General features: G+C 41.2%; 1 protein-coding gene across 7 annotated transcripts in view; it reads left to right on the forward strand.

Annotated features, from left to right (window-relative positions):
• The first annotated feature begins 4,219 nt into the window (after positions 1–4,219).
• The window catches only part of DCLK2 (doublecortin like kinase 2), an 87,528-nt gene continuing 75,939 nt past the window's right edge, over positions 4,220–15,808 (forward strand). For 2 of the 7 annotated variants that reach the window (XR_012835244.1, XM_075751275.1), the window contains exon 1: positions 4,225–5,280. Coding sequence is in view for 5 of the 7 variants with exons in the window: in XM_075751275.1 (XP_075607390.1) it covers positions 4,863–5,280 (418 nt within the window). In the remaining 2 variants the exon portion in view is untranslated. Of the gene's footprint in view, positions 5,281–15,808 lie in introns of all 7 variants that reach the window. The other 5 variants (XM_075751274.1, XM_075751278.1, XM_075751273.1 and 2 more) reach the window with 4 other exon arrangements.

Genomic DNA, 15,808 nt, shown 5'->3' on the forward strand with positions numbered 1-15,808 from the left:
CCATATTCACATCTGCCATTTAAAAGCAATACTATATTTTACATGGGATTCATGGAGAAACTGTTGAGTGGATGAAAAGAATATGGTTGAAGAGAAGGTTGTTTGTTCCAGTCTGACTTCTCTGCTACTTGGGCAAGTTGCTTAAATTTTTGGTTTCCCATTTTAGGTATCTATGGAGTAGGGCACAGCATCTCACAGGGATCCTGAGAGGTTTTATTGCAGGAATATTTTAAAAGCATTTTAACATCCTTGGTTGAAACCAAATCATTACAATAACTGTTTCATTGTTTAAATATTCAAATTTTATATCTTTGGTGCTACAAGCAAACATTTTGTTATTGAATTATTCAAAGAATGTTTTCACATAATACATTTTGAGCTAACAGACCCCAAGTTTATGGTGTTTTTTTTTTTCTTTTTTAGAAACATTGCATATTATTTTCAAGGTGAAATCAATGAGCTAAATGCAAAGGTCTGATACATAAATGTTCTTCTAAAACTAACCACTGTAAACTCTGATCCTGAACTGAATTTTGCCTGTCAACCCATTAAATGTGCTAAATAACTTGAATTCCACTGATTCCAAACAGGAAGGTAAGGAGTTCAGGTAACAGAAGAAGAAGAGATATTGTATCTGATGATAAAGTTTTCTCGGATTCCTTTTAGATTTTTCTAAGAGGGGTTGCTTGTTACAAAAAAACCAAAAAAACCAACCAACCAACCAAAAAACCCAACAAAACCAATGGAGCAAAAAAACCCCCCAAAACCAAACCACATAGGAGGTCATCTAGTTGTAGGAAGAGATTTAAACCAAGAATTCATTATGCCTACCACAATAAAGCAGAAGAAAAAAACAAAGCAAAGACAGGAGGGAGAACTGATTAAGTAGATGGACATGAAAACTGGAAGCTCTTTTCAAACAGGAAATGTATATTTATAGAATAACAATATCCCAAGAATGAATGATAATCACAATTTTACCGTGTCAGGAGATTCAAGTTAATAAGCAAAGTATAATTTATACATGTAACATTGCTTGCTGTTAGGTGAACTGCTAATTTATCAACCCTATCTGAAAAGATAAAGTAGGAAGAAGATAATGTGACTGCATAGCTCACTTCCATACAGAACTGCACATTAACCATATTCACTTTCTCATGTGTAACAGCAAATGTAGTTCAGCTGCATACGGGGTTGTTTTGGGGTTCTATTCTCCATCTTTGAAAGTCTTTTAAAACGCCTCTGTTTGACTATAGATAACTCTTTAGGGGAAATTAGGTGGCAAGGAAAAGACAAAGCATACATACATATAGAAGCACTGAGACCCATTCCCAATGGGGGCTTACAGAGCTTATTAAAAATACAAACAATATCTGAAGAGAACCAGAAAGGAAGAGTACAAGTTGTAGAAATATGTTTGAGGTGTCACCAGGAATTTCCTTGGCAGTTACACACGCAGGTCTAATCACAACCTCTCTATAAATAACCTCTTAATATAGAAGTAGTTTAGTTTTACAGTCCAGAAGTCAATTTCATGTTTATATGCTCTGTAAAACACTGTGGCTGTATAGACTTCAAAAACTCTCTACAGCGGGGATTCTCTTTGAGGAAGAGAAAGGATTATCCTGGTCTAAGGTGTGAGAATTCCCTTTTAGTTTTATTTTACAGTAGGGGTTGTACAAAATTCCTTTTACCTCATCCAATCTCTAGCTAGAGAGTTCAGAAGTCAGAGCAAGTCCTGCACATGACATACCCTACCACTCAGCAAAACAACTTGAAGCCAATAAAATGTCCGCCCTGATGCTGAATTCTCATGTTAGTCTGTATGAGTCATCTACACATAGTTGAGCACTGTACTGTGGATAGTAGGCAATAGTTAACAGCTGGGGGGAGGTAGAAGGTACGTACAATGGGGAGATTAGACTTTCTTGAGCTTTTGTGGTCTGCTTCTGAGCTAATTGGAAAAGGTTAGTCCAAATAACCTTCAGCTGAGGTTTAAACTAATTAATTTGACTTGTTCTGCAAAGACTAGACATGCCCATGCAATGTGGCACTATTTGGGAAAAAATATAGCCTCACAGCTGAGACCAATCCAATTTGGAGCAAAGTTACACAGGTGAGTTTGAACTTCACCTGTGTGACTTTGCCTGAAAACAGGACTAGAAACTACACATCAAAACCAGTCTAGAAAGTTGTTCCCTACTGTTTTGTGGCTTCTAGGTCCTGGATCCTACGCAGGACCTGCATGTCTAATCTTAGTAGGTGTATTCATGTCCCAGCTGTAACAAAACTCCTGCCTTGTTCAGTTCCTTCTGTTGATTTTACAACCAGAGGAGATAATCCAGCTCCATGGTTTATCACTTCCTTTTGCTTGTGGAGATTTTCAGGTATCACCAAAGTTGAGACTTCAAGAAAGAGTGAAATTCACTGATGTTTTCCATGTACTGCCTTTAGGAATACTGTAGCTAGATGTTTAATCTAGTTTGCAATAAACCCAGTAATTATGGTGAGATAGTGCTTGACTTTATTGGTATTTCAAAATATAAAAAGTGAAAAATAATAAATCCACAGAAAGTGTGGCAAACAAAATTTTCAAAAACTGCTGAAACACAAACCCAAACATAGATAAATCATAGAATGGTTTGGGTTGAAAGGGATCTTAAAGATCATCTAGTTCCAAACCCCTGCCATGGACAGGGATACCTTCCACTAGACCAGGCTGCCCAAAGCCCGACCTGGCCTTAAACACTTCCAGGGAGGGGGCATCCACAACTTCTCTGGGCAACTCGTTCCAGTGCCTCACCACCCTCACAGAAAGAATGTGTTTCTAACATCTGATCTAAATCTACCCTCTTTCAGTTTAAGGCCATTACCCCTTGTCCTATCACTACATGCCCTTGTAAATAGTCCCTCTCCAGCTTTCCTGTAGGTCCCCTTTAGGTACTCGAAGGCTGCTATAAGGTCTCCCTGAAGCCTTCTCTTCTCCAGGATGAACAACCCCAACTTTCTCAGCCTGTCCTCATGGGAGAGGTGCTCCAGCCCTCTGATCATCTTTGTGATCCTCCTCTGGACTCGCTCCAACAGGTCTATAAATCTTCTTAGCCAAATCTCTTCCCTTTCCCAGTAAGTACAAATAGACAGAAAACATATCTCCTAGGCTTTGTAGAATGCCTTTACTGAAGAATTCTGTCCTAAGCATGAAAAGGACATTCATAAACCTATCCTCTCCTGTATGGGTCTTTCAGTTAGTAATTTAATTTTCATACAGAGAAGCTCCACCTGCAGCACTTACACTTGCAATGCAGAGGATCAACCTGAGTACCACCTCCTGATACTGAGTGATGTGTGGGGAAGGATGGGTGAAGGTTCTTATGGGCTCAGGACAAACAAGCAGAAACTGTGACCACCTGTAACACAACTGGAATCTCTCAAAGCAAAAGAATTTAAAAAAAAAAAGTGAAAACCTTTACCTCTTGTAAATGCCTTTTACTTTTTTAATGTATTCATTATGTCAAGAAAAGAAAATATATTCTGTAGTGGTTGAAAAGAAGTTGGAAAAAAGTTGATATTGCATCCATTTCAATGCATCTGTTGGCCATTTCTACCAAAAGTGAATTTGACTTGAGCAACCTAGGGAGCACTGAGAAGCTACCTGGAGAAGCACACTTAGGAGGTTAAGACTCTGGGAACAGGAGTTGGGCTTATTTGGTTCCTCAGAGAGAGTGAGAAGCTCAGTGGCAGCGGTGCTCACAAAGGAAAAAGGGAAACGGCAGGGATGTGTAGTTTTCTGTCCTGGAGGATATATTTTAGGGAGAAGGCCATATAGAAAGGAGCCCGAGAAACATTTTTAGCGTTTTAACCGAGTAACTGAGTCAAAGTAAGACCAGGAGAGAGCTAGCAGACAGCTCCACTGGTACGCCTGAGGGGGCGATGGTTGGATTGACCGGTCCTGTCAGAGCCGCTGCGAGAGGGACAGAGCTGCCCCTGAGGGAAAGCCGCTTCCCCAAAATCATTCTCCTTTCCTAGAAGAACCCCTTTCCCTTCTCGCTTTATCACCTGAGCCCCACCGACGAGCCGGCCGTGTCACCAACGCCGCCCTCGTCCCGCTCGAGGCCCGTCCCCGGCGCCGTTGGGGACAGCGGTACCACTGCGCCCGCCTCGAGCCGAGATGGCGCCGCCCCCGCCCCTCCTCGCGCCCGCCCGCAGCGCGGCCCCTCCCGCTTCACCGCCGGCACCGCGGGCGGCCGGGCCGCAGCTCGTTCTTCCCGCCGGATCCGCTGCGGTTGTTTTCTTTCTGAGGTGGGCGCTAGCAGCGCCCTCGCCCACTGAGGAGCCGGGAGGTTGCGCCGCTCCCCACGCTGACTGGTGGCCGTTGGCGCCGCAGGGATTCTGGTGCCCCCACGCCAGGATCAGAGCCGGAGCTGGCGGAATAGGCGCTCCATCCCCACCCCCTCTCTCCGGCGGAGCCAGCAGAGAAGAGGCTGAGGAGGGGACCTGCGCGTACGGCGTCCTCCGCATTGTGCGAGCCTGCATGGGCACGGCGCGGGGGCGCGGTCGTGGGGCTCCCCCGACCCTCCCTCCCCGGCATTGCCTGTAGCCGGGAGGTGCCGAGTTAAGCATGAGGGATGCTTTTGTGCGCGACTGCAGGCGGAGCAGCGGGTAACGGCGGAGCTAGCAGCAGCTGGAGCTGCGATTGCGGGGCAGGTCGGGCGCCACAGTCACCCGTAGCCTTCCCGGCGACGGAGGCCGAGCGCGATGCTGAATTAGGCGACTGGAGCCCTTGCGAGCGCGGGGGTCAGGCTTAGCAGTCCGTAGCCGGCCTGGGTCCCAGCAGAGCTGGGAGGGCGCGCAGGCAGCTTCCCATGGCGAGCAACCGCAGCATCGAGCTGGAGCACTTCGAGGAGCGGGACAAGAGGCAGCAGCGCGCCGGGCCGCGCCGCGGTGGCACTGGCTCCGGCAGCGGCGGCGCGGGGCCGCGGGGCAACGGGCTGATCCCCAGCCCGGCGCACAGCGCCCACTGCAGCCTCTACCGGACGCGGACCCTGCAGGCGCTCAGCTCGGAGAAGAAAGCCCGGAAAGCCCGCTTCTACCGCAACGGGGACAGGTACTTCAAGGGCTTGGTGTATGCTATCTCCACCGATCGCTTCCGCTCTTTCGACGCCCTCCTCGTCGAGCTCACCCGGTCCCTGTCGGACAACGTGAACCTGCCCCAGGGTGTTCGCACCATCTACACCATTGATGGCAGCAAGAAGCTCACCAGCCTGGATGAGCTGGTGGAAGGTGAGGGGGCTCCAGCGGGCTAGGCACAAGCGGGGTGCAGGCCGTGGGTGGTTCAGCCCTGGCATGTGGAGGTCGGGTGAGAGGTGGTATAGGGTCTGGTGCTGGGCCGCAGGGTCTCCTTGGGGTGGGCTTTCCTCTTGCTACCCTGATCAAAACCGAGAGGCCACTTTGCTGGGAATTGGCAGCCACGGAGCCCCTGAGGGAAGTGGGCCAGGGTAGGCCACCGCTGTGAGGTGCAGTAGGCCTCGTTTTCCCAATGTGGACCGTCCACTTCTCCCATTGCCCAGACGGGTGCTGTTGGCATGTGTAGGGGCTGACTGTCATGGTAGTTAAGCAGCAGGTACTCTTTTCATCTGCAAGAACCATAGTAAAGTTCTTTGCTACCTTTCAGTCATCGCCATTTGTAAGAGAGGGAAATGCCATCATTTAGTTTTCTAACAGTTACTACGCTGTCATTGATGCCTCACAACAGTTTAAGCTTTCTGAGAGAAAACCCCTATGCTATGAAAAGAGATATTTATACCCTACCACTTATTAAAACAAACTCATGTAAAACCTCATTTTCAAATGTGATCAGAGTCCATATTCATAAAGGGAATTATCTACCTTATCTGACTTCCAAAAGCATTTTATAGAATCAAATGCTTTTCAGAATTGTCCCTAAGTAGCATTTGGTAATGGGACTTAGCTGCTAAGGTTGTGTAAACCTTGCAAATCTGAGCAGAGCAATGCTTGATGACTACTCAAAATGGGGCCAGAAGTACTTTTTTTTCTGAATGAAACATATGCCTCTTATTTGCAGGGAATGATAATTACCAGAACAAGGAGCAGACTTCCCCCATGTTCTCTCATGGTGTCTTAAAATACTGTTTAAACTCAGCATTAAATGAATCAGACTTCCAAATGCATTGGTTATGTTTTGCACACTGTGAGGTTCATAATCAATTTGCACTTGATGCTGCTTCTCAGGTATCCAATACATTGACCACTGCAGTGTTCCACCCAATGACTCTATATGCCAGGTGTAGCTGATTCGAATTAATGAAGAAGTACCATTTGTAGGTCTTCTAATGCTGCCTCCTTTTTAGGCTTTCAGCTCTGTATCCTTTAAGCTTTTATTTGGAAACTTCTCTTTTCAAAGCAATGCTGAATCATATCTGGAGAATTTGATGAGAAAGGTCTTCAGGTTCCCTTTATATAGTCCACCAGTAGAGGCACTGGGAGTTAGGGACCAGCCACTCCAGAATGTGCAAAAGGAAGGGAGAGGCCACAGCATTTGCTGCATCAAGGGGGTCTCACTCAAAGAAGATATGCATGAAAGTGTGCTTTATAATAGTAATGTAGTGCCTGAGAACTTCCCCCTCACATGATCTACCATAAGGCTGTTCCACAGTCAAAACAGAGGAAATGCGAAATGATTGCAGAGTGAGATGTTGACTCAGTGGTAATAAAATAAATGTGGAATCAACCAAAAACTTTTCTGTGATTAATTTAGAGGTAGCTTAAAAAAAAATTTAAAAAATGGAATAAACTAATTATAACTTGGTGTGACTTTTGAAATTTTGCAGAAGGAATGATCTTAAGCTTTTACGGCTTAAAGCAAAGACAAAATGACTTGCTGGACAACAGTATAAATGCAGAGTATACTCTCACAACTCTATTTTAATTAACAACTGAAAGCAAAAACCTAACTTCCTGTCTCCAAATACTCATTGAAAGAGTGACCTTTGTCGTCACTCTTCACTGGAAGAATAAAGGAAAACAAATGTCACAACTGAAATGCCACCTCCATGCTTTCTCAGTAAAATGAAAGGAAGAAGAAAAGAGTCAACATTACTTAGTCATCTATCCATGACCAATACAACTCTCAGGAATCTTAAGAAAATCCTGTAGGATCATAATTGGATTAGTATGTTCTCCAGTTAGCATGCAAAAACTTTACTAGTGTCTAATCGCCATGCAGAGCAAGGAAAGCATATACAGCGATGGGAAGAAAGCAAACAAGTATCCATCATTCCTTGAAATTATCTAAGCCTTTTGCCAGCTGTTTTGTTCTTGAGATGCTGGAAGATGGTCTGATTTGTTTTTATTTTCTTTATTTCTTGTAGTTCCGGCACAGCAAGCTTGAATTTCTACTCTAGAATAGATACTTGAACATTCATGATATCCTAGAACTTGGACTGCAGTAGCACCAGAAGTAGTTTTGAATGGTGTTTTGTTGTATTGCTTTTTAATTTTCTGAAAGGAAGATAAAAGTGCTGTTGTGCATGCCAGCTACAGGCTGATCACCAGACTGAACAAGGCTTCTTGATGCAATACATGATTGACTAGTCTGTTTGCATATCATTAGTGTTGTTGAACTGGTACATGGAATCACAGCAGTTCAGGTTCAGTAGTGGCAGCTCTATGAAATGAGCAGAAGGTGAATGCTCAGCTACCCTTGCCAAGCCAGCAAGACCTGCATTAAACCTCCCTCAACTTGAGCCTGTGTGTGTGTAGCTCTTGGACACTGATGTGCCCCAGTACAGGCAAGCTCTTTAAGGCCTATTTGCCATTTATCAGATTAATACCTGTCTGGGCTATAAAAGCTGATAGTATCAAATTCTGTATCATAATAATCCAAACTAGCTGAATTGAGTCACTGATTAATGCTTTTTGGCGTTTGCCTGTATTTGGCAATCTGTTTTACCATTTATCGTTTTAAGAGGAAAATAGCTGATGCACAGATGTACTGTATATTTCAAATATTACTGTTACAGGTTGAGTCAGTTAAAAATTTGATCAGATCATGTTTATTAGTCAAAAATTGACAAGCTCCATTTTAAGCATATTGCTTTTCTTAACTGGATATGACAGTCAAAAAAGCATGCTCTGCTGGACCAGCCTTAGGCAAATACTATTTATATTCCCAGCCCCTGTAGATTAAGGAATATCATGGCTCATGAGTTTGACAGTTTTCATAGCTTTCTTAGAATGGGAGGAGTGAAGAATTTAATTGTCTCCTCCTAGTCTTGTTTGAGCAGGCTGATCCAGTGAACAGATGAGGGTTGGGAATATTATGACTTTCTTATAGTTTTCTTTATTTCAACTTTACTATCAGACATTACACTGCTTTTTACTTTTGAATAGCAGATTCCATGTGTAATTTTATATTTCCCCTTCAGTAGCAATAATGGAATAGTTTCATTTTTATTCTCTACCAAAGTTAAGTCATTGTTTGCCTAAATCTTTCCGTTTTCTTTAAAAATGTAACCTTCCTAAAGTGTGACACAATGGTAATAGTAAGAATTGTACAGTTTTTTAGTGCTGAGGTTTGTGTTTGACATTGATGACTGTCATGCTTTGTCTTGCTGTCCTATGTTTTCGTTTTCTTGGTGGTGAAAGACATGTAAAACTCTAATTGTTAAGGTCTGCTGCAAAGTTGGGAGATATTGAATTTTGGGAGAGGAAACCAAGTGTAGACTCTATTCCTGGCAAGAAAAGTTACGTTGATTTGGCACATGATAGGGAATTTTTCTAGTACCCTAGATAGTAACATTGCTAAGAGTCTTTGTTCTTTCAACTATAATGCTTAATTAATACAGTCAGTTAAAAAATGTCAGTAGTTTTGTCTGCAGTTGTGCAGACAATCAACAGGCATTTGTAGGGAGGTCTTTGGGCAGGAGATGGGAAGGTTCTGAGCAGGGAAGTCCTTACGCACAGCTAGGACGTAGCACAGGACAATATCTGCTTTAAAGAAATGGGCTCTGCCACACTAATACGGAGTAAAAGAATGTTTTTGAAACGAGGTATTGAACAATCCAAGTATTTTCTGCCTTAGATCATTGTTATTGTTACTGCATATTACATTTTAATCCTGCTTAAGTACTTGTGATTCTAGTCAATGCACACTGTTATATTAGGTCAAGAATGTCTTTTCTCTTGTCAGGGCAAGCAGATGGTAACAGCAAGTAGGCAGTTTGTATTTTTACTTCTTCCAAAAGGTATGATTACCTTCCTGTGCTAAAGCCAAAAGCTGTAATGCTTTAAAAAGAAGCAAATGTAGCAGATTTAACAAAGAAGGATAAAAAGGAAGGATAAAAAAAATTTTAAAAAAATTTAAAGCGTATGCTTCCAAATATATGTTCAAATCACTGTAGTTACACAGTCTTGGAGCCATGAGGTGTGGGTGTGAAATACAGATGTAATTGTTAGTTAACTTCCCATCCAAGCAAAAGAAAATAGTTCCACCACTGTGCCATCTCCTAGTTTCAGGGATGAGAGAAATGTAATTTACCTCAGAAGAATCATTTACTTGCTGTGGAGGAGGCGTGTGGTATTAGGTGGGGTTGATACCAGGTGGCCTTACTGTCTTCTGAAAGCTTTAATCCTGCCTGAGCAGGGGGTTAGACCAGATGACCTCCAGAGGTCCTTTCCAACCTTGACTGTTCTGTGAAAGCTTGTAGGAAGTTGTCATCTGAACATCCGGACTACATAAAGTCAAAAGAGAACTCGGAGCAATTAGTCATCTGCTAAAATCCTAGTTGTCATCCCAGGTTTTTAAAAGTGCATGGAAAACTTAAATGCTGTCGATGAGGAAAGATTGTGACTTATACAGGGTTATTGGAGGTGACGTGAAAGTAAAGGAATTGTAAGAAACTGATAAGGAAGGAAGTTCTGTGAAAGAAAGGAAGGAAATAGAGATCTAAATAACCTAATCCTTCATAAAAGGGGTTGTTTTATTTTTAGATCAGTCCTTTTATACATGCTGTAAATACAGTGTTCTGGAAATCTGCTCAGCTTTGTGTTACAGAACACAAAAAGGGTACTCTCCTGTGAGTCTTAAAGTAAAAAGGTTAGTAGCCCTAATAACTACTGTGCTATACTGAATAAGCAGCTTTTGGCACCCTTGAAACTAATGAGTTCCACCAAAAGAAGCTGAGGAACGTGAAATAGATAGATGAAATGTACCTAGAACCCTACCCTGTGTGCTTCATAGGGGAAGACACATTTAAAAAATACAGAGACTAACAGTTTTCTTTCTGCAGGGATTTTTTTACCTGTGTCAGCTATATTCTCTGTTATGCAGTGTGTCATTTAAAAATGTGCTTTATGTGACTCTCAGGAGACAGTAGTTAGTGCTTGTTAACACCTTGCACAAAGCAAGTCAGAAAACCTTGTTCAGAGACTTCTGTTGCAAATATCCCAACTTGGGATTTTTGAGTGTTGTACACTTAATTTCTTACGTTACCCACGACATGGCATATCCACAGTTTGTTTTTTAACCTAATGCTAAGGAAAATGAAATATCTACAAGTCTGTTTAGTAGTCTCTGATTTTAGGACAAAAAGTCTGAATCTTTCTAGGCTATTTGTTAAGTGCTTAGCAGTGGGCTTCAACTCACAAAACTTGTGCTGTGAAGAACCCCAAGTTGTTAGGCAGCTGTGTTTACTCAAAACTGCACATAGTTGGAAGTGATGTACAGTTGTGATACAAAAGGACAAGATACATCCTTCTTTTCCTATCAGTAACTAAAATTGCATGGCTGAATATTGGACCACTCTAGACTCTACTTTTGCATTTATATCTTGAAAGGTGAGCTAGGCACATTTTCTGTGAATAACAGGGTCAAAAGAAAACCTTTGTAGATGAGTTTTTAAATTTGCAAAACAGTATTTAGGCAACTGGTGGTCTATGGCTATTTATCAGTAAGACTGAGCAATGAAATCTAGTTTTCTTTTTTATCCATTCTCTGTGTTCATCATCTGTATTTTACTGTTGTGAGGGAATGGCAAGTATTATGTTTAGCCTGTTAGCTCTCTGAAACTGGGATCCTTTTACAGTGTGCGTAAATTGTATACACGCTGCACACACACAGTGAATAGTGCATTTGGTTATTAATGCAGTACAGGTAAGTTATTTAGAGGCAGGTAATGTTTCCTTGTTAATAGGCAGTGTTTCATGTCTTCTAGTTGTTTTTCTGATGTTAATAAGATACAAAGAATCAGAAGTAAACTTACTCCCTTTGTTGATTATGTTGTGACCCAAAATACCAGCAGATGTTGCTCCTTTTACATGAGCATATGCACCATTCAAGGAATTGTTGGTGGTAGCAGGATTTCTTTGTGGAAGAATTGAAACTTAGATTGCTCTGGGTACTGTCATGGAGTGTGGGATGGATGGCACATATGCTTTGTTGAAATTATAATGCCAACTTATAAGGAGGTTTTCTGCCAAAACTGCTCTGCAGCCTGGTTAAGCTTTCTACTGTAGAATAGTTTGGCTGGGTTCAGAGTCCCAGCTGTATCCTACGTTTGTAATTCTTGCATTTTTTTTCTGCATTAAAAACAAAAAAAGAACTATTGCTTAATAGATCTTTCTACTTCATTAGTCTATAGTTTACTACTTTACCTGCAAATCTTAATGTAATATTAGTGACTAACGTCTGGTCTAAAAACTAGGGAGTTGATTGATGTTAATGCAAATGTTGTTGGCTAATGACATGATATTTATTCCCAGTAATGTAACTGCTGTGACTATGTGCCAGTTAAGGCTAATATGCATTCACTTTAAAATCATTCAAGACTATAAATGGAAAGCGGGCCTTCAAACCATAAAACTGACCATATCAAAGTCAGCAATGTAAATATTTGAAGTATTGTTTATGCCTGTTTGCAGAGTTGTCAATTTTCTAGGGCTGGTAGATACGAGAAAAAAAAAAGCTATAGCTTCATCAAAATGCCACTAAAGTCTCAGAAAATATTTTCTTAGTAATTGAGATGATATGTATTTAGGTTAGACATATGAAAAATCTCATTCAAGGCAGTGAAACAGCCAAACAGAAGGCTCCAGGGAGACCTTATTGTAGACTTCCAGTAGCTAAAGGGGGCCTACAAGAAAGCTGGAGAGAGACTGTTTACAAGGGCATGGCTATAAGTTGAAGGAGGATGGATTTAGGTTAGATATTAGGAAGAAATTCTTTACTGTGTGAGCAGTGAGACACTGGAACAGGTTGCCCAGAGAGGTTGTGGATGCCCCCTCCGTGGGAGTGTTCAAGGCCAGGTTGGATGGGGCTTTGGGCAACCTGGTCTAGTGGAGGGTGTCCCTGCCCATGGCAGGGGGGTTGGACCTAGGTGATCTTTAAGGGCTCTTCCAACCCAAACCATTCTATGATATATAAATGCATTTTCTACTTTGGAAAATGGCTAAAATAACAATTTAAAACATAGCACAGTGTTCAAAAGTTAATGCCTGCTCATCTAGGGGTGGTGTTTTCTTAGGTATGCTTTTGAATACACCATTCTATAGAAAAGTTTCCTGTAGTGAACTTTATGGGTGTGATTTAACTTACCCTTGCCATTTTTATTTTCTTCCTTAAATATTTTCTTCTGTTGAATAATTGTATAACTCATTAAACCAAAGAAATGTTTAACTCATTCCTAGAAAATCATTCTTTATGCGGAAAGCAGCAATTGGTTTCCTAATTATATTCAGTTTGTAGTAGGTTTTTTTGTTGTTTTGCAAGGTTCTCGATAGAACTTAGAAACTGTGGGTGAAGCCTTGGCTGTGGTGAAATCATTATAAGTTTATGTAGTAGTTTTAGTAGAGTAAAAACTTCATCCTTTTATCTTTTAAGTTGTGAACCAAGCAAGTCACTCAGTGCATGTGTTTTCTCACTTACAGTCCTTGCTCTAATCCTGCCATATGTGCCTGCCTTGCAGGTGCAGTAGTAAAATCTGTTTTCCATGTAAAACCTGTGTTACTAAGTTTAGTTTATATGACTGGTATAAGAAAGCAGGCATGGAATTTAAAACACTTACTAAACAATCTGTAATACACGACAGTTATCAAGTAATTAGTCATTCCCCTATCTGCCAATTATAGGAAATTTTCCAATCAGTTTTGCTAAATACTTTTTGATTTTTTAAAGCTAAAATAGTTCATGCTTCAACTTAAGGTTTGGCTAAATGCAGTTGAAACAAGTTATTTGAAATTCATTCTTTTAAGGTATTACATAGTTTTCTTTTTCTAATTAAAAAAAAAAAGCAGTGCTTTCAACTTAAAACAAAGGCCTCTGCTTAAAGGAAAAGAAATAATAATAAGAAATCTGTAGTAAATGGGTATTGCAGCCTATTCAGATAATCAAGAAATTATTTTATCCAAGCAAGGTAACTAGTAGAAGGCAGAGTTACATTGCTGTTTTAAAGAAATAAAGATCTTTTTGGATTAATACTGACTGAAAATTTTATAACAGGTGTTGTAGTACAGCTCTGACAGATATTAGATGACGTTCCATGATAGTACAAAGAAGATATTCTGTTATGATATGTGTCTGTAAAAGACAAAGCTAGCATACCATATTGAGACTCTTCTATGGTAAATCTAGCAAAGGGACCTTTTGTTCTCTACCTGTACTTCTTTATGTAAAGCAATTAATTTATTTCAAGTTGGAGAGCTTGTTTCTGAATAGCCTTAATTTTCAGGGAGTTTTGTGGTGGGTTTTTTAAACTTTGTTAATTTAAGCTTCAGCCCTGAGGTTTAACTTCGAATTGTCTTGGATGCCTTTGTTGGTTTCGTTGTTTGTTTTTTTTAATGGTCTAGGAAGTGCATTCTTTTGATTTTTAAAAGGGTAATTCTGAACATACTCAATGATGGTGAGTTTTGAGGTACCTTGTAGTGCTGATTGCTAGAATTTATTTAACTTTTGCGCACAACTGGACAGGCTGTACTGAAGAGGTTGCTCTGAAATGATAGGTGACTTCGTGTACTGAAGCTTATGTACAATCTTTCAGATGCTAGGGGCACTCAGTGTATTTAGAAAGGTATTCTCTTGCATAGGATGCTGTCAGGTGTATTTATATATAATTTATTATCAGAGGATGATTAAACATTTCCAAAGTCTTATACAGATCAATAAGCGTCAAAGCAAGCAGTCAGGGACTTTCCAAAGTTGAATGCCTAATATTATGCACCCAGAATAATGACTAAATTACCTTCTGTTCATTTTTTGTAGGAGGAAATAATAATTAACATTCTTAACCAACACGCACACACAAAAAACAAAGTCACTTGCTAGGTGTATCCATAAATAGTTTAGCATGTAATCATAGAAAATGTTGTCCTAAGGGTTTGTGCCAGTTCTGGCTGGGATAGAGTTAATTTTCTTTGTAGTAGCTAGTACAGGGCTACATTTTGGATTTGTGTTGGAAACTGTGTTGATAACACAGGGATGTTTTCATTACTGCTGAGCAGTGCTTACACAGAGCCAAGGCCTTTTCTGCTTCTCACACCACCCCACCAGTGAGTAGGCTGGGGGGTGCACAAGGAGTTGGGAGGGGACACAGCCGGGACAGCTGACCCCAACTGACCAAAGGGATATTCCATACCATATGATGTCATGTTCAGCATATAAAGCTGAGGGAAGAAGAAGGAAGAACGGGGAAATATTTGGAGTGATGGTGTTTGTCTCCCAAGTAACTGTTATGTGTAATGGAGCCCTGCTTTCCTGGGGATGGCTGAACACCTGCCTGCCCATGGGAAGTGGGGAATAAATTCTTTGTTTTGCTTTGCTTGCATGCTCGGCTTTTGCTTTACCTGTTAAACTCTCTTTATCTCAACCCACAAGTTTTCTCACTTTTACCCTTGTGATTTTCTCTCCCCCATCCCACTGCAGGGAAGTGAGCAAGTGGCTGTGTGGTGCTTAGTTGCTGGCTGGTATTAAGCCATGCCAGGCTTCTACATCACACAGTTAACTAGTTGTAGAGGAGGGAATAACAAAATGATCAGCAGTTACAATGTTAGTAAGTCTACTGGTATGAATTAGAACTACCAACTTCTTTGAAATGCTTCTTATTTGGCAGCACTGTATTTAGAGACAGACAACTTCATGGCTTATTAGAAACTGTTCAGAAAATAAGCATAGTCCTTTGAATCTAGTATTAGAGGATATAGAGGGGGAAGCCTTTGCTATCTGTTGCAGCTGAGCTGCTGTAACAAAACTTGAATATCTCATGCTATTTCACAATAACAGGATAGATGAGTGAAAGGTCTCTGAAAACAGCTATTGAAAGAGCACTGGTCACCTATTTAGAATCATAGGATAATTTAGTTTGGAAGGGGCCTTTTGGGGTCATCTCATCCAATGTTCAAATTGCTCAAAGCAGGTCCGATTCAATTGGATTGCTTGGAGACTTGTTGCAACTTAGCCTGTAGTTCTGGGGCAGCGTAAGCTTCTAGGCCACCACAGTTCTTCCTAAGCTGTGTGGTTTTGGGTTTTTCTTCCCCCTACCTGTAGATTAGTGCTAGTATGCATGTAGCTGTGTGGAAATCCCATTCATGGGGTTTATGGGCTGAAAACAGCTTATTTTTCTTTGCTCATTTTTTGGGGAAAGATGAGTCTGGTTTTGTCTGTATTGTTTTCTGTTTTGTGCACCGCTTGTTCTCAGAATATGAGGAGGAATGGTGGGGACGAGTGAACAGGAAGAGTTACAGGCGAGGCAGTGGCAGCCATAAAACCTCACACCACATTGTTTCTTTGTACCTGTGGAGT

Source organism: Balearica regulorum, chromosome 4, assembly GCF_011004875.1.
Source record: "Balearica regulorum gibbericeps isolate bBalReg1 chromosome 4, bBalReg1.pri, whole genome shotgun sequence".
Classification (NCBI taxonomy): domain Eukaryota; kingdom Metazoa; phylum Chordata; class Aves; order Gruiformes; family Gruidae; genus Balearica; species Balearica regulorum.